At 41.6% G+C, this 26,610-nt stretch overlaps 1 protein-coding gene across 2 annotated transcripts in view; it reads right to left on the bottom strand.

The window, feature by feature from the left end:
* LOC122806838 (protein FAM227B-like) overlaps positions 1–26,610 on the bottom strand; it is a 705,369-nt gene that overhangs the window by 573,238 nt on the left and 105,521 nt on the right. For both annotated transcript variants that reach the window (XM_044077589.1, XR_006365563.1), the window contains exon 2: positions 26,394–26,454. In XM_044077589.1, coding sequence (XP_043933524.1) covers positions 26,394–26,444 — 51 coding nt within the window. In that variant the 5' untranslated portion in view covers positions 26,445–26,454. The remainder of the gene's footprint in view (positions 1–26,393; positions 26,455–26,610) is intronic.

Raw genomic sequence — 26,610 nt, 5'->3', positions numbered from 1 at the left:
AATATATCATCCTATCCTGGTGTAATAAGTATTCATTAATAGTATTTGACCTGAACACTACCTTTGAACTTATGAACTTAATACATTAAAGATTGTAAAGACAAGCAGCACAAGCTAATACAAGATTCATGCTGAAAGGAATAAGGACTGTTTCTAGGAATGTGCATAAAATATACATTCTGTCTAGTAAAAAGTTATGGCACAAGTGAAAATGTTTGTTCATGCTATCTGCCTGGCAACAGAGAGGGAACATGAATGCAACATTTGGATACTCCTTGCTGATAACTTCTAGGTATCTCATTGTATATAACTTAGTTTAGATCAGTTTGTCCAGGTGATACCTGTATGTTATGTATATATAAGGGATGTTGGGTAAAAAGTTAGTTCATTCTGATGAAGTTTCTATTAGTGAGACGAAAGCGCTCAAATAAAACTTTCCTGTGTGGATCTTGACCTTGGTTTCCTCAACATTTTTTGAACATTAGTTTAGATCATAGTAGGCTTACCTCATTTACAGCATATATGTGCTTTACTTCCTGTTTCTAGCTTGACAACTTGTTACATCCTGCTTCCTATAACAGCTGAAGGATACAGTGCAGAAATAGCTTTATGAAAAAACTCTTGTATTATCTAAAAGCAAGAAAATGTCCACAGTATTTATTTAAGAAGAAGGAGGTGATTTCTGGGATCTGTGGAAGGATGTTTCTTTAAAACACAGAGAATGGTGGACAAAATATTTGTTCTGCATAAGAAGAATAGCTTGAGAAATTATAATTCCAGATACAGAAGCTCCAAGATAAGGTTGACTGAAAGTGTTCACAAAAATTTTATATGAGTAAAATGTCCTCTATAAAAAGCAAACTACATAAAAATAAGCTATTCAAAGAAAAAGCAAATTTAAATTAATTCATGACACTGCTGATAGTGTGCAAGGTTTCCTGCTCCTTTGGAAACAAGGGGACATAAGGGTGTAAGGAAATGACAGAGAATGACGTTGGCAGAATGCCCTCAATTTCTCCAACTGAGCCAGGGAACCAGAAGGCATGAAGCATCCCATGTGAAGATGAAGTTAGTGAAGAAAAAACTGAACTCTCTGGATCTCTGGATGAATTATATCATGCATTTATAAACTACAAGTAGCCTAAATGCACAAGGTAATCACAAAAGACAGGTCAACAAGTGTCACAATTAAATGTGATGAATTTATCCAGATTACAGCTTAGCCATGAAGTATGTTCCATGTTTCAGAATGGTACGACTATTGTGCCATTTTCTGTACTTAATGAAAGTTTATAATTCTGAGATGTTTTGCAGAAAGTTGCATTTAAAGAACTGTTTTCATCAAAACAAAGGACAGCAAGTATGACTTTATCTGAAACCATATGGGGCACAGATGAATTGTATTCTAGTGATGTGGTGTTGGGTTTTAATGTGTTTAAAACAAGATGTTGCCAGTCATGACTACTATATAATGTAGGATTCATATGAAGGCACAATAGTTGGTTATGGGCATTTGTTGCCCTCAAAAACAAACAGTACTAAATTAAAGCCACAAATTTCAGTAATTCCCTAAATTTGTTTGAAAATTTTTTAAATAACATGACTGATTCAAAAGTAAGAACCTTATGTAAATTTATAAATGTTACAAATTAAGAAAAATGACTAGCTCTTAATGAATTAGAAATGCTATTAAAGTAGTTTCTGCTTAAAAATGCTGATAAGGGGGTACTTCAAAAAAACATGTAAAGAGATAATTATTTAACAATTCTAAACATGTTTTCAAAAAATTAGAGCGACTACAGAAAATTGTCTACAAATCCATTAAGTGAATACAATAAAAAATTACTCTATTGCAGAAGGGGAAAAATTGTTATTTTTTTCTACTAATATGCAAATTAAGGAATTACCAATTGAGAAAACCCAACATACAGTATTTTACACAATTCCTAAAGTACAGAACCCATTGCTGAATCTACTGGGGTGCCCTTTTATCTCATAGATTCATGACTGATTACTAGGCTAATAACACAAGGGGGCATTTTAAGCCTATCAATAATTCCCAAATGCATTTGATCAAACTTGACGGAAAAACTCTTCTTCACATGGACTGTTCCAGAGAAGGTCTAGTCTCTGAGACACATGCCTGTCCATTTAATGTGTCCTATTTATGTTGCAGAGAAGGTTTTGATTCCTAAACAGGGTAATTCTAATGCTATTTGTTTTGGAGATGTGCAATAGGCCCATCACACCAGGATCAGAGAATGCTTTGTAGGTCAGGCATAGATCACCTCTCAGCAGTCTGTAGAAGATTGAGTTCAAGACAGGACTTGGAGGCAGTCTACACAGGACACATTGTTTATGCTCTGTATTATTTTTGTGATGAAACTCTGTGGATACACAAGTTGCTGCATATGACTAGCCAGGTACATACCAAATGAAGCATTGTACTCTGACTGGACTGATGATGGCCAAATACAGTGGAACAATAACATCCTTGGCTCTAGATGCCATACTCTTCCTTAAAAGTTGTGCAAAACAGAATGATTTCCTCACTACCATAGACATACGATGGTCAAAGGCCAGGTCATCTTCTACATGCGTTCCCAAATCCTTGACCATTGCATCTACTTTTACTGGTGTATTATCAAAGTGGTAGTTTCTGGGTAGCTGTCTTCCCAAAGGATATTATTATTCATTTACTGGCATTCAGTTTTAGACCGTGGCTCTGGCAACAGTTATTGGTCTCTGTCAGGCCTTCTTGGAGGGTATTTCTGTCTTTGGGGGATTCCATGACTGAGTCTGGTTTGCACTCATCAGCAAACTTGGTTATCAAGATGCCCTTGAAGTTAGCCTTGACTTCAGAGAAGTGGGGGGCCCCAGCACTGAGGATTCCCCTATCCTATCTTCTTGGGTCTTATCTTTGAGCCAACTGGCTATCTAATGGGTGAAATAGGGGTTTATACCCTAATTTCATTAGTATGTCAACAGTATTCAAGTGGGGCAGGCTGATTAGGTATGACCTGCCCCTGGTAAAACTAGATCCAGCATCTGAAGGTTTCCAATGTCATTGTCTAAAATTTCCATGTTAGTTCTTTCCATGGCTTTACATATGACATTAGTCAGACTTATGGGTCTGTAATTACTCGCATCTGTAGATGGCATGCCCTTGTGGAAGAAGATGACAGTTGCAGTCCTCCATTTGCTTGATGCAAAGCCTGTTTGGAGGCTACAGTTAAACAGTAACTCCAGTGGTACTGATAGGTTGTGTTTCATGCTATTAAGGAAGCATTCTGGAATATTATCGGAGCCTATCAATGCCGTGTTCTTGGTCTTGGAGAGTGCATTGAGGACTTGTTCCCTAGTGATAGCGGGGAGTTCCGGTTAAGTGCATTTCCTGAGGGGTGTCGGGAGGGGGAAGAGGGGTTACAATTGGAGTTAATTTGTTGGCCTGTAGATTTACTGCATCTTCTGATTCAGTATAGGTGGATCCACTTGCATTTAGTTCAGCACATTGTTGTTTGCCGCCTTTGAGGTTGTGGACATAGCTAAAGAATGTCTTATGATTGCCCTTAGCCTGGGTGGCTATTTTTACCTCAAATTTGTAGTTGGAAGACTTGATTAAATGTCCCCACCACCTGAGTTACTTATTTAGATTGATGAAGGAGTTTTTAACCTTGCTGGGCACTGCACTTCCTAACTTTTTCTATGATTTTCTTCCTTTGTTATACAACCTACTGACCTACTGATGTTGGTATTTCACTAGGGTTGCTTGTTTTTTTTTTTTTTTTTTTTTTGAGTTTGTTCTGTCCTTATTCTGAGTAGGTACAGCTATCTCTGTGCAGCCATTAATATGATTGTACAGAGTTTTCATGAAAATTCCACATAGGCAGCAGTGTTCTCAGTGATGGGGGCGTCTTTAAATTTTACTAGGGTATCACTTAAAAGTAGGAAGTTTGCCTTAGAATAATTCCTAAAAGTTCCAGGGTTATCTGGGGTCCCAGGATTTTTTTTTTAATTTCAAAGGAGATAGCTTTATGATCTGACCTGACCAGGGAGGACATTACGAGGACATTACATTACGGGGATACATGTTTGTGAGGACCAGGTCAAGGATCTTAGCACACCTAGTGGGCATATAGACCAGCTGGTTCAGGGTGTTTGAAAGTCTGGGTCTGCGTGCTCGGGATAATTTATGATTTCCAGTTTATAGTTGGGTAGTTAAGGTCACCCATGGATGTGGGACTGGGCTGAATGAGGAGTGTCTCTAGTACATTTAAGTATGTGCTATGGGTTTCCTGTACATTTAAGTATGTGTTATGGGTTTCCTGGGTCATACAGGGGGGAACTATAGTTTGCAACAGTATGTTATGGGACTCTGCCTATGGTAATTTGGACGCAGAGAAACTCAAGTGAGTCATACTGACTGGCCAGCTTTGAGGTGTGTTTGCTTTTGATGTAAATTGAGAGACCTTCACCTTTTGTCCCTTCATGTGTGTGTGGAACTCATTATAGCTCTGTACTGTAAGGGTGCTCTCTTCAGCTTTAGCCCATGTCTCACTAAATGCACAGACATCTACATTCTCCATGGTGAGGAGAGCTTGCAGGGAGTGGAGTTTCTTGTTTAGATTTATGACATCAAGCAGCAACAACTTCAGATTTTTTTGGGTTGGATTTACTATGTTGTAAGGTTTATCAGGTTGACAATGCCTAAAAAAGGCAGTATGGGGAATGGACAAGGTTTTAGTCAGTATTCAAAGACCTATAGGGGACATGTGCAGACCATCCCTGGTAAAGCAGTATGGTCTGTCAATCATATCCTTCCAGTCTTACAAATACTGTATCCCCTTTCAGTGACATGAAAAACTAAGCAATTATCAGTCAATTATCTGTTGCTATTGTAGCATCATCCTTGGAGAAAGTAGAATGATAAGTCCGACAGCTGCATCATGTCTCTCTTCAAACAGTCCAAGGAGTTACGTCTCTGGCCATTTACACTCACATGTACTACAAGGTTTACTACTGAAATGTCGAACGGCACTACATCGACTGTACTATAGTCGAACACGGAAGTACGAAAATAGTAATGTCAATGACAAAAAAAAAATCTAGGACTGTGTTTTAACATGGGTCGAGGTAGGGGAGATGTTTGTAGTTCTGAATAATACTGAACACCTACCTCGACCCATGTTAAAACCATTTCTAGATTGTTTTTTTGACGTCGACATTACTATTTTCGAACTTCCATGTTCAACTATAGTACGGTCGATGTAGTGCCATTTGACATTTCAATAGTAAACCGTACTACAACTGAGTCATACTGGTACATGTGGCTCAACGACTTCAGTGCATGCATGATCTGGCAGATTCTGGCCTTTTTAAGCAAACTTTCTCCTTACTCAGCCTGGTAAGTGGGACATGTGTGTGTCTCACAATGGAATCTACTATGAGCAGGGTACTGAGTACTGTGGTGGTTTGCCTTATGGGCTTAGAAGCTGAGACGCTGTGATATGTGGCTGTATGTGTTGTGGTGGGTATTGTTTTGTTAAAGTGCTTCTGAGGTTGCAGAGGATACTTATTGTAAGTGCAACATTAGGGAAGCCTTTGGGATTTAGGAAGAGAACCAAAATGGTGGAAGGCTGGCTGCCAGTGGAACCAATGTCTGTTGCTATTTGAATTCTGAGTTGTGCATCTACTTCCCGGTTCGACATCAGCTTCTGCATTTTATATTTTACTACTTTATTTACATTACTGGCTTGGATTCTTTGGCATTTTCTAACATTTTTAAACTTTAAAATATTAAAGACTCTTTAAATATCTTATAAACACTTTGTTGGTTTGACTTTTTGTGATCAGTGACCAGTTCTGCTGTTTAAAGATCCTGAAGAACCTTGTTGCAGAGAGTTCAAAAGGGGAAGCCTATCACATTGCATACAGTTCCAGAGCTGGGGCTGGGGCTGGTCTCTTTTTGGTCATTGGTTTGCTGTTGGACTTCCGCTGTTCTCCGTTGCCTATTTTTGTTTCACTGCAGATGTGGCTGCTTTTGTGACTTGCAGCTTTCTTATAGGTTCATAGGTTCATAGGTTTATACTAGGCTATCTGCCCTAAGGCATTTATAAGCCTAGCCCAAATTTTTGTGGCTTACGCCACCCCTTATATGAAAAAATACTGTGCCCATTAGTTTGTTGTGCCTCTGTCCAGCAGTGACACAGAGATGATTCCTGGGGTAAACCTACGATCTCCCATCCACAGGTCTAGATTTCTCTTGAACAGAGTCAGCGAGGTGCTCTGCCTCACATGGACCGGGATTTTATTCCACAGCATAGGGAGTCTCTAAGTGATAAATCTATCCCTCCAGCACGTCCTATTTATATCCGTGCTAAGGTTTAAGTCACTTGCTCTAGTGGTTTTGGTGGATTTGGATTTTTGAGGTGGAGCATGTCCATTAATTCCGGGTTGGACATGGCCTTGTATGTCAGGCACATGTCACCTCTGAGCAGACGGTATGCGACTGAATAGAGCTGGAGTTTCTTCAATCTGGCAGCATATGACAGATTTTGGAGTCCCTTTATCCTTTTGGTGAGGAACTTTTGGGGTCTCTCCAATTGCTGCAGATGTCGGGTGAGATACATCCCGAATGGGGCATTGTACTCGATCATTGGTCTGATAAGTGAAGAGTACAGGGAACAATGACCTCACTAGATCTGGATGTGAATCCCTTCATGATCAGGTGGGCAATGTAGAAGGTCTTTCTAACCACTTTAGCAACGTGAGTGTCAAAGAAAGGCCACTGTCAACCTGGGTCCCCAGGTCCCTGATAACCTCTTCTGTGCTTAGTGGATTGCCACCTATATGGTAGCTTGGGGTTACCTTGTTTTTCCCGAAGGGTATGACTATACATTTTTGGCGTTTAACTTCAGGCCATGGCTCTGGCACCAGCTATCTGTTTCCGTGAGTCCCTTCTGAAGGATATCCGTGTCCGATGCACTTTCCACTATGGCACCCAGTTTGCAGTCGTCTGCAAACTTTGTCAGCCAAAGTCCTCCCATGTTGGCCTGTACTTCTGAGAAGTAGATGCCAAACAATAGGGGCCAAGGACCGAGCCCTGTGGGACACCACTTGTGACCGGCTTGGAGTCTGACATAGCGCCAGCAACTCTAACCCTGTGGGTTCTGTCCTTAAGCCAGTTTGCAACCCATCTTGTGACATATGGGTTTACATTTAAGCTGGTAAGTTTTTCTACAATACCGAGTGGGGTATTGTGTCGAAAGCCTTGCAAGGTCAAAGTAGGCTGTATGGACTGCCTTTCCCTCATCAATGGCCTTGGTGACTGTTTCGAAGAAGTCGACCAAGTTCAAAAGGCATGATCTTCCCTTGAAAAAGCCAAACTGGGTCGGGTCCAATGTCTGCAAGTCCCCTATATCTTTGTTTATGAGCTCCATTATGATCCTCTCCATAGCTTTGCAGACTAGACTTGTTAAGCTTATGGGGCGGTAATTACCAGGGTCCGTGAGGCCGCCTTTGTGGAGTGGGACCACAGTTGCCGTCGCCACTCCTTGGGCACGTATCCTGTGGTAAGGCTGAGATTAAACAGCTGCCTTATGTGCGGGTTTAATTCCTCATTTAGCTCATGTAGCACACAGCCAGGGACACCATCCGGTCCCATTGATGCTGTGTTTTTAGCTTTAGAGAGCAGCTTTCACCTGCGCATTTGAGATGTCCGGGAGGCTACACTCGGCTGGGATAGTTATCTCTCCTTTAGGGGGGGAAAGGGGGGTGAAGTTTGCACTGAACCTGTCTGCCAGTATGTTGGCAATGTCTGTGGGTTCAGTGATTTTTGTATCATTTTGGACTAATTCTGAGCATATCTGGGAGTTTCCACCCAGGTTCCTAACATAGCTGAAAAAGGCCTTATGATTGTCCTTTGAATCCATGGCAATTTTTCTCTCAAAATTGACCTTAGTTGATTTTATGAGTGCTCGTATTTTTTACTAATAATGATCAGGGGTGACTTCCCTTTTATGGATTTTGTTCTATCATGTAATAGCTTTCTCCTCTTATTGTAAAGTTTGTTAATGGCTGGGGTCCACCAGACTGGACGTTTGCCCTTTGTGGAAAGAGTCTTGGTTTTATTTGGGATTGCCTGATCCATGCAGTCCTGGAGGTGTTCATAGAAGGCATTTGTAAGGGCTTCCGCAGCTTGGGTTGTGGTTTCCACTGGCTCAGGGGCCTTGAAGGATACCACACCAGTCTTGAGTAGTGTGAAGTTTGCTTTAGAGAAGTTCTTCACTATGGTCTTTTATGTTTGGGGTGGGGGCGTGATGTGGATTTCCAGTGAGATTAGTTTATGATCAGATCTCACCAATGAGGGATATACTTCCGGTGTGGAGCATTTTGTCCCCATGTTTGTGACAATGAGATCTAGTATATTTTCTCCTCTCGTGGGAACAGTGACTAGCTGTTCCATGGCATTTGAATTTATGAACTCCAGGAACCGTTGGGCTAGAAAGTTAGGGCTTGAGTAATGTTCCCAGTCTATATTCGGGTAGTTGAAGTCACCCAATATGATGGTGTTTGGAGATACATTTATACCCTCCAGTGTCTTCAGGAAGGCTGTGTGGGGTTCCTGAGTTTGACAGGGTGGCTTGTAGCATGCTACAATTTGTAGAGCAGTTTTGCCTATGGTTAGTTGCACCTGGATGGTTTCCGAAGCTTCGTGCGTTGCCACCAACCTGGAGGTGTAGGTATCCTTTATGAATATGGATACACCCCCTCCTTTTGTGGTGTGGTCCGGGTTTTGGGGCCGGAATGCATGATATGAGGTAAAACCTAATAGTGCCGGGGTGCTCTCAGGAGCCTTGAACCAGGTTTCAGTTACAGCACAGACATCGATGTTCTCCATACTGAGAAGGGCCTCGAGTGCGTGCATTTTGAGATTTAGACTTCTGGCATTGAGCAGCATTACCCTCAGTTTCTTCCCATTTTTTTTTCTAGGGTGGTAGGTTTAGAATTTGAGCCTTGCCTAAAAAAGGCACTATGGGGGTGGCAAGAGCCTTAGCCAATATCCGGAATCCCAGGGGTGACAGGTGCAAGCCGTCCCTTGTGAAGCAGCGTGGCTTGTCAAGCATGTCATCCCAGGCAGACAGACACTGGATCCCCTTTGAATGACACCAGACATTAAGCCAATTGTTAAAGCTGATCATCTTGTCTCTATATTGTGGCATCATTCTTGGTGAAGGAAGGATACTGCTCAGGGTTAGGGTCATACCTGCCTGGGCTACATAATCAGAGTGCTCCTCTATTCTTGGTGGACTGATGTGTTGTGAAAACAGAATCCTGGGCAGTTTCTGATTCCTTTTGTCATCTCTGGACCACTGTTATCTTCTGTGACTCTGCCTTGTCACTGCAATCCATGGATTGCCCTGGGCTGCCTTAAGAAGAATCAACTGCAATAAAATTTGGAGGGGATTTAACTCCAGGTGCATGGTGTGACTTGTTATGCCTTGATAGGAACGGGCCACAGAAAGAACTTGGAGGTGACCTAGCTGTGGATTTAGCAACTGTGATGTCTACAATACTGTATTACATTGGACATTATTAGACTATATGTCCTCAGGCTGAGTTTCTAGTTTGAGTGGATCTGATTATCTCTTTTGCAGCTGCTTTTGTAAGGATCCTTTATATCCTCTGTGTTGCTTGACTCTTAAGGTGGACTATTCTGCTTCTGCAATTATTGTTATACCAAATGTATACAGTTTGTGCTGCTTGATTCAACAAGGTACTGTCTTACTATTTGGCTTATTCTCTCTTTTATAGTGACTTTTTGATGTTTGATCATTACACTATTATAATTAAGGTGTGATTTCTGGTTCATTACAAGTCTACCACTTTTTTAATACTGCCTTAGTTTTATTTAGTAGCTGTGTTGATTTACTGCGTTCATCTGCCTATTTTATATTTAATTTACATTTTGACAGTTTGGAAAACTTTGGGAAAGTTTGCCCATTTTATTTAATACCTTGTTTTGTTTTTATTATTATTGTTATTTTTACAATGGCTATTTTCTGTTCTCCCGAGCAATTGCTTGCTCTTCATTCTTTTTTGCATCCCTAAGCTCCCCATCACTACTGTGTCACTCTTTTATGAACTAGGGATAAATAAAATAAACAAAGCTGACTGTCCTAATCATTTCATTAAGCCTACTGCCAGTTTCATTCCTGCACTTATTCACATATGTAATTTTTTATACAAAAAACTGTAATGAGACATTTTTTAACCATATTTCCTACTTGTAACTATAATCATTCTACTTCATTAACTCAGGCTACTTATTTGAATGCATGTTCTGTTCTTTCTGATGTAATTCAAACCAATGACCTAGTTTTTATTACAAAAACATGGTGAGATGTGAATTCAAGCCCTGTTCTTTTTGCCTTAATTTTCCCAGGTTATAAGATTTTTCACTATGCTAGTTCTGTTCATCCTGAAAGTGGGGTTGCTATTATTCACTGACACATTAAAAATATAGTCATTCTAAGAGTGGATGCACCAACTCTTCTGAATATGCTTTAGCTCTTGGGCAATCATTTGGGTGTTTTGTCATCTATTGCCTACCTGGTAATCATTAACCTTTTCTATGGGAACTGGTTGATTTTTTATTATCACATGTGTTAACCCACCTGTGTTTGATAATTGAGGGTGATCTGAACATCAGATTAGATGACATCTCAGTAATCTGTGTTAAAGAATTTTTAGCAGTTATGAATGGGTTTGGTTTCACACAGCACATAAATTACCCTATGCATTTTCATGGACATATATTGTACCTTGGAGAATCTTTTGCATTTGCTTTTGTATACTTTTTTTGGTAGATTCTTTTTGAGAAGCCAAAATAATGTCACATACAGAGGAAGAAAGCCTGGACTGTCTAACTATTACTGGATGTGGAGAAACACTGCAGTTATTCTGAGGGCCCATATGTTGGGATGTTGGTTCCCTGTTGGGTGAGAAAGGAGATCCAGAGTTGGCTCCAGTAGCCCTGGAGGATAATAAAGATGAGACAGTAGAAAGGGAAACCATACTTGCTGAGGCTAGAAAGGGGCAATGAGGATTACTGAGCTTTTCAGCCAACTTGCTTTCTGTTAAAATTTGGGGATCAAAGGAAGAGGAAGGTAAACATAAAGAATACCTGAGGGCCACGCATCAACTAGAGTGTCTTTCAGTGACTCTCCCTGAGGGAGGGGATAAGAGAAAAGTATCTGCTGCACTTGTTGTTGAGGGGAGTGGCAAATAGGTCACAGTACGTTCATCAGAAGATCATCTCCGCCACAGACTGGATTGAGAGGCTACTCATGAGGCATCAAAATGGATCTCTTAGTTTGCCCAGGAACATGTTGGTTTCCCTGGGAATGTGCATCACAATTAGAAAGTGGTCTGATGAGATCATGCATTCCCATACTATCATGGCCTCTCTGCAAAGGGGATACGATTGAGTTCCTCCTTGTTTGCTGATGTAACAGAATGCAGACATGTTGTTGGTCTGAACTGCAATAGTCCCTAAGGAGTTAGCATCTTCAAATGCCTACAACGCTAATAAGACTGCTCTCATCTCCAAAACATTGATATGCAACTTGGTCTCTTGCAGGGACCACATGCCTTGGACCATTTTTCCCAAGATATGCCCCCCACCCCAGCTGAGAAGCATCCATGGTCACTATGGCCATTAGAGTTGGTAGAACAAAAGGTCTGCCTAGATGAAGACTGTCCAATTGTATCCACCATTGGATGTGTTGTTTGCAAACTGGGTGAGCTTGATTGGAAAAGACAGTGGTTGATACAGAATGGACCACTGTACAGCTAGAGTCCACAGAGTCTTGCGGTGTGGTTTATATAATGTGCTGTAGCACATGTCCCAGTTTTTATATTGGGAAAGCTGTCAGGAAGTTGGCTAAGAGAGTATATGAGATACATTAGCTATTAGAAAGAAGGATGAAATAATGTTCTAGACAGACATGCCTTAGAATGCCAGGATTTTAGGAAAATTTGAATTTTTTGTTCTTGATAGTATTGACATGAGTAATTTCAGTGAGAACTTTAACATGGTTTTAGAATATAAAGAAGTCATATGGTAAATTTAGCTCAATGCAGACAAGAAACCAGGTATCAACGAACATATTAATCTTAAATGCTTATTGCTGGTACATAAATTGTAAAATTTTATATTTTAGATTTGTTTGTTAAACATTACATTATATAATTTTTCAAAAATTCATAAACATTGTATTTTTTAAAAAATTATTTAGTTTTCTTATTTTACGTAATACTCCACACTTTTACTGGGTGCAAAGGAAAACTTAATTCACAAATGCCATGCTTTAATCTGATTTGTTAAATAACAGTAAAAACAATTAAAATGTTGTCATGTGATTTTAAGTGTACTTTTTAAATTAACTTGGTAAATTGCTTCATTTTATATTTATACGTGTTCTGAGGAAGTTCTGCAATATATTAAAGGACGAAAGCACCAAACATTCCATATCTCATTCTGTCATTCCTGTAAAGTAGCTGTTTATTGTGCATAATATTTCTTCTATCTATTTGTCTAATGATGATGTTTCTTTGCTTAATATGGGTTTAAATTTTGTCCCCACGGCACTTGTCTCAGAAGTGAAGTGCAAGACATTAAGGATTTTTATCATCATTTAAATTTATTATTCTTTTTAAAGACAAGGACCATAGCAGTTTTGATGCTTTTAGGTTCAAACCATCTTCTTTTCAACCTTCCAGAAAAAAATATGTGACAGCTTTTGAACAAGCTGTATTAAAGGAATTACATCTTAATTTACATAAAGACACTGTTCATCATAATTTTACTTTTAGAGAAAAGTTATCACGTGACTGTTTAAGCAGGAATACTGAAGTAGTGATTAATTTTGTTGATAAGGGAGGTGGTGTTCTGATATGGGATTTTCATGAATACCAACAGGAGGTTCTTGCCTAACCAAATGACCCTAAGTTTTATTCTAGGATGAATTTAGACCCCACTATGCAATTTAAACATGAAATTGACCATTTTTTTGGAACTAGCAGTTGATCAGGGCATTACTGATAGGAATATTATGAAACAACTAACAGATTCATAAAAATTAAAAAAAAAAAAAAATAGGACTTCCCATTGTGGCAGGCCTTGGCTCATTTATCGAAACCTTTTCAGCTTTTTTAACACATTATTTAAAACCTTTATTGCCTGCTATTCAATCTAGAATTCATGAGACTACAGAATTTTGAAATATATTAAAAGTTATAAAAATGGAAATGTGATGGTATAGGTGTACCTTGGACGTAAAATCTTTATACACCAATATTCATCACTGGTCGGGTTTGCAAGTTATGGAATGTTGGTTAAATAATGCTGACACATATAGTCCAGGTTTCAGTACCTTCCTTTTGTGTCTTAGAGAACATGTTTGACTAAAAATGTTTTTTTTTTTTATTTTAGGCATGAGTGTTATTTGCAGGTACAGGGTACTGCTATGAAGCCTCTTTTGCTCCTATATATGCTGATTTGTTTATGGGATATGTTGAGCAATTTTTGATATAAATTGTTGGACTGGGTTTGGACAATGCTGGTCTTTGATGTTTTTTTTTTCTTTTCTTTTCTTTTTACACTACACCTATGGATTATTCATTTTCTCTGCATAATGACACTTCATGTGAGAGTGAAACAGCAAAACCTCACTCTCACTCCTGATCATAACATGAGACTCATGCGATAGTCAAGACTGCTAAGGGGGTTAAAGTAGCAGAAATGTGAGGGAACAACTGAGGGAGGAGGTAGGAGGTGGAAGGTGGACCAGGTGGTTATCAGTCATTTACTTATAAGTAGTTAGGTAAGCAACTTTAGTTAGATCAGCTTTGCATTGGGAGAAGGTAGCACATGTTGGTGAACAAGGCATTTCTCCTCCCTTGGAGGTCTTACAGTGATGTCCTGGGTAAGATCACTAAAGAGAACCATATCTGTAAAAAGGTGTATCTAAGAACTAGGAACATGTTGATTGTGTTAATAAGGTTAAGTTAAGAATTATAACATGGTATAGCAGTCCTAATCAAAATGTGTACAATATCTTCAATTCATGGAAAATTTGTCACTCATGCCATGTTACAGACCTACAGTATTACTGGGTCATTTTAACTACCCCAACGTAAAGTAAGTAAAATTAATGAACTGGTCTTTATGTGTGGCAGAATTCATGGAATTAGTTGCATCTAGTAACTTCAGCCAGTGTGTTTACTTTACCAAAAGAGGCCATATATTCTGGATCTGATTTTTACTAATCAACCCAGTTTGATTACAAACATACAGGCTCTTGATCCCTTTATTAACACTGACAAAACATATATACATACACATACTTCAGGCATGGATAATAATGCCTTCTAGTCTATGGCTACTGACTTTATAATTCCAAATATCACAATATTTCCATCTAGAATTAATGTGCATTATTAAGGTAAAATTAATTTTGAAAAACATAAAACAGTATAAATTTTAACTAGACTGAAGTGTGCTCAAATAGCAGCCTGGATAGATGACCAAAATATATCTGCATACATTAACAGACTCATAGTTGTGCAAAGAACAGCAACAAAGCAGTGCAGACTCTGCAAAGTAAAAATATGAAGGAAGACAAAAAAACTTCACATATATGGAAGCCAGTAATTTAGTCAACTGTTTGTTAAAGTCAACATCTGTTAGTTGATACAGTTTGGTCAACTGAACAGATGGTCAGCAGGTGTGCAAGATAATTACATTATCAGAAATGAGGAATATGCTCTTTCCCTGGCATTGTGCTGTCTTGGAATTGCAATATAACATTAGCAGAGGGTGTGGTAGGTATAGCAGGACATACACACCACCCAAATCCCCTGTTTTTAACTTTTTTTTTACTTTTTACTTGCATATTCTGAGATTATTCCTCAGTGCATCCATAGTGATGGGTTGACATTTTTGTTGATGACCTTTTGTTGCTGATGTTAGCAGTGCTGACATTTGGGTATTTCAATTAAATATAATTTATATATACATACATATACTTACATATATGTGTATATATACATACACATATATAAATATATGTATATATCTGTATCTATCTATCTATATATATATGACTATATACACATATGTGTGGATTTACTTTCATTTACAGAAAGCCCAGAATGTCAAACATTATTTTCATGAGACAAAAATAATGAAAATGAAAATCCTGAACAGGGTAGTTTTTCCCAGGGCAAGTAAACACTTGGCCAAAACTACACAAAACACACCATACTATCTGAAACCCACCTATGTGGGGAGCTACGTCCCCCAAACCCCCTCGATGTAGGGTGCTGTGCCCCCACACACCCCTATCACATCAACTGTATAAATTCCTTTCTGCAGTCATTCCAGTGGTTCCAAAAATTTTTGGGATTCCAAAAATACATTCAAATATTGATGGCCCTCCATTAAGGCTCATTATGGCCACAGAAGGCTCTATTACAGAACCTCTGGCAAAGTTTATAGACCTGAAATTGAAAAGCACGTTTCTCTCATTCCCCCATGTCATCAGAGACTCTTGAGACTTGCTTAACAAATTATGTAATTTTAATGTTGACAGTATTTCTTTATTTGCTTCTTGTGACGTACAAAGTTTCTGTTCAGTTATCCCTCCATGAAGAGGGATTGGAATGGTTTGGAGAAATAGTTCAGAGAGTGGGGGGAGGGGGCTTACAGAACAAGATCAATTACCTGTGCATGACGTCATGGACATTGTATTGAGCAACAACTTCATGGCCTTTGGTGGTGAATATTACAAGCAATGTACGGCAGTACCGATGGGGGCTGCATGTGCCCACATTTTTACTAATGTGGTTGTCCTCAAGTGGGAACTTGATATTCTTTTCAAGATGCCATTATTTTGTGGTTGCTTGGGCTATTTCAGATACTTGGATGATTTATTATTTGTATGGAAGGGCACCACCAATAATTGTTTGCCACTTATGGAGGCGATGAAGTGCAGTATTAATTTTTTGAAGTTCATGTGCCAGGCTGATGTGCAGGGGATTAATTTCCTGGACACTGATATACAGAAGACAAGTAACAGTTGCCTAGAAATCTGGGTTTATAGGAAGCCCACTTACTGTAATTCATTTCTGTCCTTTACAAGTTATCATCTTTTTCACCAAAGGAAAGGTTTTGTGAAAAGTCAATCCATCAGGGTTTCTAGATTGACTTCCATATGGTTAGATGAAATCTCAGTCCTTAAGAGGATGTTCTTAGACCAAGGATATCCCATCTCCCTTTTGGACAGTGTTCAAGCTGAGGTGTGGAAAGAGAGAACGGACAGGTATGCAGCTATCATAAAAGGTGGCCTGGTGAACTCTATTCTATTTAACAAGAAGGACATGAAAAAAATTCACTGGCCAAAAGTGCATGGTTCTTCAACATGCTCTGGACACCAAGAATATACAGCAAATTATTTGCAATAACTGGCATGTCCTTTCCTGTGATGAAGGGACCACTTTATAAGCACTTACACAAGTGCATGGATCATGCAATCCCTAACAGATCCAAGATACTATCCTCCAAAAAAAGGAAGCCAATCTGGTGGTCCCCTGCCATAAACAAACTCTACAACAGAAGAAAGACACTGTTGCAAAAAAGAGTAAAATCCCATGATTGGAGGAACTCCCTGGTCAGCCTCAGTAAGAAGCTGAGATCCCTCATAAAATCCTCCAAAGCTAGTTACAAAAATAAAATCTCCACTGACTCTAAAGACAGCCACAAAGCATTCTATAGCTATGGCAAGAATCTCAATGGCAACACTCAGATCTGCTCTGAGTTACAACACAATGGCACTAAATATACAGAACCAACTGATATTGCCAACATCCTGGCAGATAGGTTCAGTGCTAACTTTACCCCCCTCTCATCCCCTAAAGGGCCCATCTCTATACCGGAAGAATGCAAAGTTCCTGTAATCATGGCTGCACAGGTAAAAACCACACTCTCCAAAGCCAAGAACACAGCATCCATGGGACCTGACAACATCCCAGGCTGTGTTCTACATGAACTACAGAACGAACTGGCACCCCACCTAAGTACCATGTTCAATCATAGCCTCACCTCAGGCTATGTGCCCACTGAATGGCACACAGCGATGGTTATCCCACTCCACAAAGGGAGAGCCAACTCAGACCCCAGAAACTACTGCCCCATTAGCCTGATGAGCCTGGTCTACAAGGCTATGGAATGTATCATCATGGAACTTATAAACAATGACACTGGTAATCTCCAAACTCTGGACCCCACCCAGTTCGGGTTTGTAAAAGGCAGATCATGTCTCCTAAATCTGATAGACATCTTTGAAGCGGTCACCAAAGCCGTAGATGAGGGTAAGGTGGTTCACACAGCCTATCTAGATCTCGCCAAGGCTTTCGACACCATCCCCCACTCTGGAATTATAGATAAACTCACTAAACTAGGTATAAATCCTTATGTCACAAGATGGGTTGCCAACTGGCTCACTGACAGAATCCACACTGTGAAAGTAGCAGACTCCAAATCCAACTTCAGACCAGTGACAAGTGGAGTGCCACAGGGCTCAGTCCTGGGTCCTCTCCTGTTTGGTATCTACTTCTCTGAAGTACAGGCTAACACAGAAGGTCTCTGGCTAATGAAGTTCACAGATGACTGCAAACTAGGAGCCATAATCAAAACTCCAAAAGATGTGGACATCCTACAAAAGAGCCTCGCTGAGACAGATGCCTGGTGTCAAAGCCATGGCCTCAAGCTCAATGCCAAAAAAGTGCATTGTCATCCCTTTTGGTAAAAACTCTGTACCCAGGAATTATCACATAGGTGGTAGTCTACTTAACACCGAGAGTGTGATAAGAGACCTTGGGACACAGGTGGACAGTAGTCTCTCCTTTGATAATCACATTGCCACAGTAGTCATGAAATCCTTCTACATGGCACACTGCTTCACAAAAGGTTTCTCATCCAGGAAAAAAGAGGCCATTGTTCCCCTCTACCCGTCACTCAATAGACCCATTATAGAGTACAATGCCCCTTTTGGTATGTACCTCACAAGACATCTACAACAATTGGAAAGGCCACAGAAATACTTCACAAAGAGGATTACTGGCCTCAAACAGATGCCCTACGCAGACCATCTCAAAAAACTGCAGCTTTACTCCACTGAATATTGCCTACTCAGAGGCGATCTCTGCCTAACACACAAAGCTATGTCAAACCTAGAGCTTTTGGACATGCTCCACTTACAGAAAGCCCAATCCCTCCGAGCTACATGCTCTAGAGACCTAAACCTTGTCACCACAATAAACAAAACAAGCTGGAGGGATAGTACTTCCCATACTTTGGAACAAACTACCTATCTATATCAAACAAAGCTTCTCATTAGCACTCGTCAAGAAAAATCTTGATGACTGGATGGGAGACAGGAAATTCACCCCAGGGATCACTTCTGTGGCTCTGCTCGACAGAGGTACAGGAAAATAATTTTCATGGGTTGCGAAAGCCAGGGTACCTTTTGGCTAGGCTTATATAGGCCCTAGGGCCAGTAGCCTAGTACCTACCTACGAACCTAAGAAGAGTTGGTTAATAGCCAGCCCGCATTTACATACAAAAGGATACCTAATATCAAAAATTTATTGGAGAGACCTTGTTTTAATTTTCTGTCCAGGTTTCAGGTGGCACTGAAATGTGGAAGATCTCCCCAGTGTTGATATACTGAGAACAGCTATACTGGCCCATTAATAGCTATCATTATGAAATTTGCAAAAGGGGGTAAGCTTTATTGCTACTCTGAAAGGGTGGTATACATTGCAGTCTGTACTCAATGTCAAGTGTTCTATGTGGGCAAACCAAAAATGCCTTCAACCAAAGGATTTATCAGAATGTTTATAGTATACAGAAGGCTGGCAACAGGAGTGCTCTTGCCAGGCGTTTCCTATTGGCTTTAAAAGATTTAAGTTTTTATCTAGAGCAAGTGCAAGCAGCTGCTTACACAGGGGACTGGAAGAACAAATTACTGCATTTCGAAATGTTGTGGCAACTTAGATTAGACACCACACATACTTGCCAGGGATTAATGACAGTATTTCCATTACCAGTGAACTAATATGAGGGCTTCCAAGTTGCAAATAGTATTGTAAATAGTGTTTATTTTATATTTCACTGTTTTCCAATACTCTAACATTTTCCTGTTTTTTTGTGGTTTCTGCCCTCTGACTGGGTATTTTTGGGGGCGTGTTCATGAATATGTTTTAAATGCTGTTCTCACTTCCTATTTCATGGTTCTGAAGATGCCTCTTGTATAAGACGAAAGTGTTAAATCATGGCTGTTGCAGTTTCTAGCTTTTACTTTGTTATTAAAGTTCTGTGGTAGTCCAACGGCTGGTATTTTTTTTTTCAATTTTAGTGCTGTTTACATCAGTGCTGGCTTTCCTGCTTATTTGTGGATTGCCAACACCAGGATCGCACTACATTAGAGAAAAGGGCATATTTCCCCACACTGGGTAAGTGTTTACTTACCCTGAGAAAAACTACTCTGTTCGGGATTTTTATTTTCATTATTTTCATCTCGCAAAAATAACATTTGACATTCTGGCTTTCAGTAAATGAAAGTAGACCCATATATATATATATATGTGTGTGTGTGTGTGTGTGTGTGTGTGTGTGTGTGTGTGTGTGTGTGTGTGTGTATATATATATATATATATATATATATATATATACAAACACATATACATACATTTATATATATATATATATATATATATACACGTATATGCAAACTTTAAGTACCTCAAGGGTATACATGTCCAAAAGACCAATGTCTTTTAGAGAAGAAATTAAACCCTAGCAAGTTGGTACAATTTCAGGACACAAATGGTTCAGAGATGGTATACATAATTTTCTTCCAAAAGACATGGATACAGTAATTAGAAGTTATGTCCTTACCATAACGTTCCATATGGAGTGTTCATCTCGCCTTTGTTCTTACACCTGGGTTCGGAGCCGATCCTCGGCTCCGTGTCGGCCGCTTGGTAAGCTCTGCATCGAGAAGAAGCTCGAGACCAACCTAACTCCCACAATCCCCCTCTGCCTTTACCTCAGATCTAGTTTGCAAGCAAACCAGAAGTCAACAGAGAGTAACACATTCATGCCAAAACAACATAACTGAAAGAAACATATACATATATATATATATATATATATATATATATATATATATATATATACATATATACACAACAACTGCGTAATGCAGAAGCAGGAGAAACCAAACTGGACATTCTTCCTGAGGGTGGGAATGTAAGAACAAAGGCGAGATGAACACTCCACATGGAACGTTATGGTAAGGACATAACTTCTAAATGTGAGAGTGTTCAATCTCGCCATTTGTTCTTACACCTGAGTAGTGTCCCTAGCTCCATGTTCCTGAGGAACTCACGGGAGAACGTTCTTGAGCACAGTGGAACCAAAGGTTGCCCTGTCCCTAGAAACCCTGTCTACCTTGTAATGAGAAATGAATGTATGTGGTTTAGACCAAGTGGCAGCTGCACAAATAGTGTCTAATGGTAAGCGAGCTGCATGAGCCAGGGATGTAGATACTGATCTTGTAGAGTGCCCCTTGGGTTTGACAGGTAAAGTTTGTTCCGAAGTAGCATAAACAAATATAATGCAATCAGTTAGCCATTTGGAAAGGGTTCGTTTAGTAACTGCTATACCTTTCCTGCTGTCTGCAAAGGCTACAAAAAGTTGATCTGTTTTCCTGTGATCCTTTGTTCTATCCAGGTAAAATCTAAGTTGTCTATGAACATCCAACTTGTGTAACATATACTCCAACTTATTGGAGTGGTTCTTGAAAAAGGTAGGGAGCTCAATGGATTGATTAATGTTATTAATGGAGCAAACTTTGGGAAGAAAGGAAGGATTAGTGCGAAGAGATACTCTGTCAGAGTGAAAGATCAAATAAGGATGTTTAATAGAAAGAGCCTGAAGCTCTGACACCCGTCTAGCCAATGTAATGGCCACCAAAAAGAGGGTCTTCCATGACAAATATTTCAATGGACAAGAAGTGGCTGGTTCAAACGGTGGTAGCATCAATTTAGATAATAAAAGGTTCAAGTTCCAAGGTGATGTAGGAGTTCTAACTGGTGGTCTAATATGGAAAGATCCTTTCAGAAAGGCCTTACAAAGTCTGTGAGCCATAATAGGAGCCCCACATTCTTCCACATGAAAGTTGGAAATGGCAGCCAATTGCACTCTCAAAGTGGCAGGAGAAGCTCCTTGGTGGAACAATTCGGTTAAAAACTCCAAGATCTTATTTAACGGAGCTATAACAGGGTCCAATTGCTGTGTATTTGCCCAGTAAACAAAACGCTTCCATTTACTAGTGTAAGTCTTTGTAGTGGAAGCTTTATGAGAAGCCACTAGTATATTCTGAACTGCAGGTGAAAGAAGATCAGACCTGGCTAAGTAGGGAAGCAGAGCAGCCAAGCTGCTAGTTGGAGTGAAAGTAGCGAGGGGTGGGGAGCCCCTGACGAGTGGGTCAGTAGATCCGGCTCCGGGTCCAGGATCCAGGGTTCCCGAATGCGGTGTGCCAGAAGAAAGGGAAACCAGATTTGATGAGGCCAGAATGGGGCAATGAGGATAATCGTCCTTTGCAGGTTGTTGGCTTTCTGCAGAAACTTTGCAATCAGGGGAAAGGGAGGAAAAGCGTAAAGGAGACCCGGGGGCCAATCGTGAACCAGAGCGTCCCTGGGGACTTCCCCTGGAGGGGGTAATAGGGAAAAATAGCTCCTGCATTTGGCGTTCATTGGAGACGCAAAAAGATTGCAGGAAGGCTGGCCCCATTTGCGAAAAAATCTCCTTCGCAACTGACTGTTTGAGGGACCACTCGTGAGGCAACAGGATTGCTCTGCTCAACCTGTCGGCTATGACGTTGGATGACCCCGGGATGTGCGTTGCTATCAGAAAGCGACCCGTGGACTCCACCCATTGCCAGATTCTCATGGCCTCTCTGCATAGCTGATAAGACTTGGTTCCCCCTTGTTTGTTTATGTACCAGACTACGGACATGTTGTCCATCTGAACTGCAATAGTCCCTAGAGGAAGAAGGGGAGCAAAGTGTTGCAACGCTAGAAACACTGCCCTCAACTCTAGAACATTGATGTGCAGATTGTACTCTAAATTGGTCCATTCGCCTTGGATTGTCTGTCCCTGAAAGATGCCCCCCCACCCTATCAGGGAAGTGTCCGTGGTAACCGTAGCTGTCGGCGTGGGTAGCACAAATGGTCTTCCGCTGGAAAGATTGCAAGTCCGGAGCCACCAGGCTAGGTGTGATTTGCATGTGTTTGTGATTAGAATTTCATGTGTCAGAGGTAGCTGTTGGAACGACCATTGTGCAAACAGTAGCCATTGTAGAACTCTCATGTGCAGTCTTCCCAAGGGTATCGCAATGAGAGAAGCTGCCATGAGACCCAAGACCTTCAGAACCAGCTTTGCTGGGGATTTTCTGGATGACAGAAGGAGAGATATGTGGCTTTGTAGTGAGGCTATCCTTTCCGGAGGAAGCCTTAGAACTAAACAACGCGTATCCAATTCTGCTCCTATGAATAAGATATGCTGTGATGGCTGTAGTAAAGATTTTTCGAAATTTACGGAAATTCCGAGTTGAACACAAAGCTGAAGTGTGTAATCCCTGGCCTGAATCAGTTGATGCTGGGTGGTGGCAGAAAGGAGCCAGTCGTCCAGATACGGAAACACCTGGAATCCCAGGCGTCTCAAGTGAGACGACACCACTGCCATGCATTTGGTGAAAACCCTGGGGGCTGAGGTCAGACCAAAGGGCAGGGCTCGAAACTGAAAGTGACTGGCTCCCAGCCGGAAGCGCAAGTGATCCCTGGATGCCCTGGCCATTTTGATGTGGTAGTATGCGTCCTTCAGATCTATTGAGCACATCCAGTCGTCCTTCTGTAAAAATGGAAGGATCGATTGAAGCGTGACCATCCGGAACTTTTCTTTCTTGATGAAGGTATTGAGTTTGCTCAGGTCCAGAATTGGCCTCCAGTCCCCTGTCTTTTTTGGAACTAAAAAGAACCTTGAGTAAGTTCCGAATCCTCTTTGGTCCGCTGGGACTGGTTGGATGACTCTTCTTTCTAGCAGCTTTGAAATTTCTATAGCTGCAGGGCCTCGCAGATGGGGCGGCACATCTGGGAGTCTTTTCTGGAATTGGGGCGATAGGAAGGGTATTCTGTAGCCTCTGGTAACAACGCTTTTTACCCAATTGTCTGATGTAAGACTTTGCCAGGCCTGAGGGTATAAAGCTAAGTGACCCCCGACTGCCTCCAGAGCAGGACAGTCGGGCCTCCTCTCAGGAGTGTTGGAAAGGTTTCCCAGGGGGTGTATCCCTGTCACCTTGGTTTTGCAGACCCCCTCTGCCGCCAGGGCGGCGTCTTCCACCTCTGCCCCTCCTCTGCCTCTAGAGGGGCATCACCCTGTGTGCCTGGGAAAGAACCTTGGGGTTTTGAAACCACATTTTTCCACCACGTTGCCCTTTGGGGTACGGTCTGGATGGGGTGGAAAAACGGACTCCGACAGCAGACAGAGTCTTTCCCTCTTGCTCACACCGGGTAAGGGTCTCCTTTACTTTGGGGCCAAAGAGAGTGGCACCATCAAATGGGGCGTTAGTAAAGGAAGACTTGAAGGCCTCCGCAAATGAACATAGGCGCATCCAGGATTGTCTACGAAGAGCAATCGCTGAAGCTGCTGCCCTACTCGATCCTTCAGCTGCGTATGAGATCAGCCTCATGGACGAGTTCGCAATAGATGTAAGGGTATTGAGATGTGCTGTAACCTTCTCTGAGACAGCAGCATCTGTAGTACCCTGGAGGGTATCTCCCAACTCTTTGATTAGATCCCCTCTGTAGCCGTGTGAAGTGGGTCAAATAGTTCAGGGATCGCATAGAAAAAGCCGCTGAACTAAAAATGCGCTTCCCATACCTGTCCATAGTCCTAGAGTCTCTGTTAGGTGGATGGACAGATGAGGAAGATTCAGACATCTCCTTTTTCATGGCCGCTGCCACCACCATAGCGTCCACTGGCACTCCCTTTGTCAGATAAGCCTTATCCTGAGGGGCAGTAATATATCTGTTAGGCTTTCTAGGGACTGGCTCCACCGTGTCAGGCGTCTCCCACGCCCTTCGAGCAATCAGCTCCATCAACTCATCAAGGCGGAGTGACCCAGGAGGAGGAAGGGCGAGCACCGAATGCCTTCAGCAAGACTGACTCATCCTCAGAAGGGGGGAGGGATTGCCAATCACCTCTCTGCTTTAGGATCTCCAGGATGTCAGAAAAAGAGACATCCTCTGAGGGTGACTTTGGGGACCCTTCTGACTCATCCAAGTCAGTGTCCGATGTCAATGATTCTTGTGGAGAATCTAAGTGTCTCCTCTTACACAATCTTTTCCTCGGAACTTCCTCGGGGGGGGGCCTCCGAAGAAGCCTCCGAGGAAGAGTGGGCACCCTCCAGGGGTGGCTAAGACACTGGTGCTCGACGCTTAGATGTAGCCGTGGGTGCAGAGGAGGATAACGGTCCTTTATGGGAAGGAGAAGCTGTTTCTGCTGACGTGGTTGTCTGAGTAGACAACACCTTCCTCATGAGGTCGAAGGCCCCCGGGTCCCGAGTCGAGGTATCTCCCGGTTCCGAGGAAATCGGAAGAATCCCCGAGACAGGCACCAAAGGCATCGACCCCGAGGACGGAGCCGAGTCGATCCGAGCCGAGGCCCCGAGAGGGAGCGTTGGAACCGAAACATCGGTCCGACTCTCAGTCCCAGATCCAAGGATGGATCTTCGGCCCCATGACTCCGGTACCGGTACTGATGGAGTCGAGGTGAACGGAGCCGACCGAGAAAAAGATGGTTCTGGCACCGAGGGCTCCACAATCACCAGATCAGCCTCTCCCGGCTCCGCAGACTGGATAGGTCTCGGAGGAGGAACAGGTGGAGATAAGGGAAGGCCTTCGAGTCTCGACACCAACTGGGAGGAGACAGAGATGAGTTTGGATAAGGCCGTATTCTCCATTAATTTCTGCACCACGCGGTCTACATCGGTGTCGGAGAGGGGCCTGGAAGAGCGTGTAGAAGGAATCGAAGACGGAGCCGACCTGAACAGTGCCGGGGGAGGGAGCTCCGTCACCGCTTCCAAGACTCGAGGCTCGGAAACTGACAACAGTTCAACACTCGGCCCGAAGTCTGTGGAACCGGTGATCGAACTTTGACTGAAGAGCTCGGAGCTGATGACCTGGGCTCCGACGTCTTCGATTCCTTCGAGGATTTGGATGTCTGGTCTGATGCATCCAGAGCCTCTTGAAAAGCAGGCTTCAAAAGCCCCCTATCCATAAGTTTCCTGCGCCTATCTGTCATGACCCTTCCACTGAAAGAATGACAGATTGAGCAGTCTTCTTGCAGATGGAGAAGGCCAAGACAGTAGACGCAGGAACTATGATTATCAGTCACCGACATCTTCTGCCCACATTGGCAGCGTTTAAAGCCAGACTTAGCTTTCTCAGACATGTCACAAATTTAGGTACAGCTAACAGTGAAATAGTCAATATTATGTCAAGTCCAGTAATTTTGTCTAATCCAGAAAACTTTTTGTCAAATCCTGTAAAAAAGTCAATCCAGTAGTCAATCCAAGTTAAAGGGTGGGGTAGGCCCCGAGGGAAAACTCTAATAAAGTATATAAAAAGACTTTATACGGAACCGAGAATTCCTAAACACTACTAACACACACACACAGTCACTTAAAGACAATTTTTTTAGAAAAAAATTTAGGAGAAATATAAGAAAATTATAAATCTTAGCTTGAGGTTGCTCGAGCTCATCAATCTGATGCGAACGTTGCAGCGGCAAACTAGATCTGAGGTAAAGGCAGAGGGGGATTGTGGGAGTTAGGTTGGTCTCGAGCTTCTTCTCGATGCAGAGCTTGCCAAGCGGCCGACACGGAGCCGAGGATCGGCTCCGAAACCAGGTGTAAGAACAAACGGCGAGATTGAACACTCTCACATCATGGGTTAGTCTTATTGAAAACATTGTAGAATAAAAAGAGGTAGTGGAATGTAAATATGTATACAATGTACAAAAATCAATTCTAAATCAAGTCATCTATTGGACAGACGAGATAGATGAGGATCGCTTGACCTACCAGCATAGTTAGTCTATGTTTCTGTGTCTGTACAGAGTCCAGATATGTTTAGTAATTCATCAATTTCTTAGAACACATTGATATTAAGTAGTTTATTGAAAGAAACAGCAGTGTACTTACCACAGCCTGAATTTTCAAGAAATCTTCAACTGTGTTTGGAGGCATTTGCATTTCCTCTAAACTGAAGCATAAACAATTATTTTAAAAATTGCATAATACAGTCTCTGCCATGAAACTAAAACATAAGCAAAAATCGTTAAATCTCTTACTCCTAAAGTACAGCTAATCAATCCACATTATCTGTTGTAGTCCATACATAGTACTGAAGTAAATGACA

This window comes from Protopterus annectens, chromosome 7.part0 (genome assembly GCF_019279795.1).
Source record: "Protopterus annectens isolate FY-2018-M chromosome 7.part0, PAN1.0, whole genome shotgun sequence".
Lineage (NCBI taxonomy): Eukaryota > Metazoa > Chordata > Ceratodontiformes > Protopteridae > Protopterus > Protopterus annectens.
This window is presented reverse-complemented; position numbering and strand designations above follow the sequence as displayed.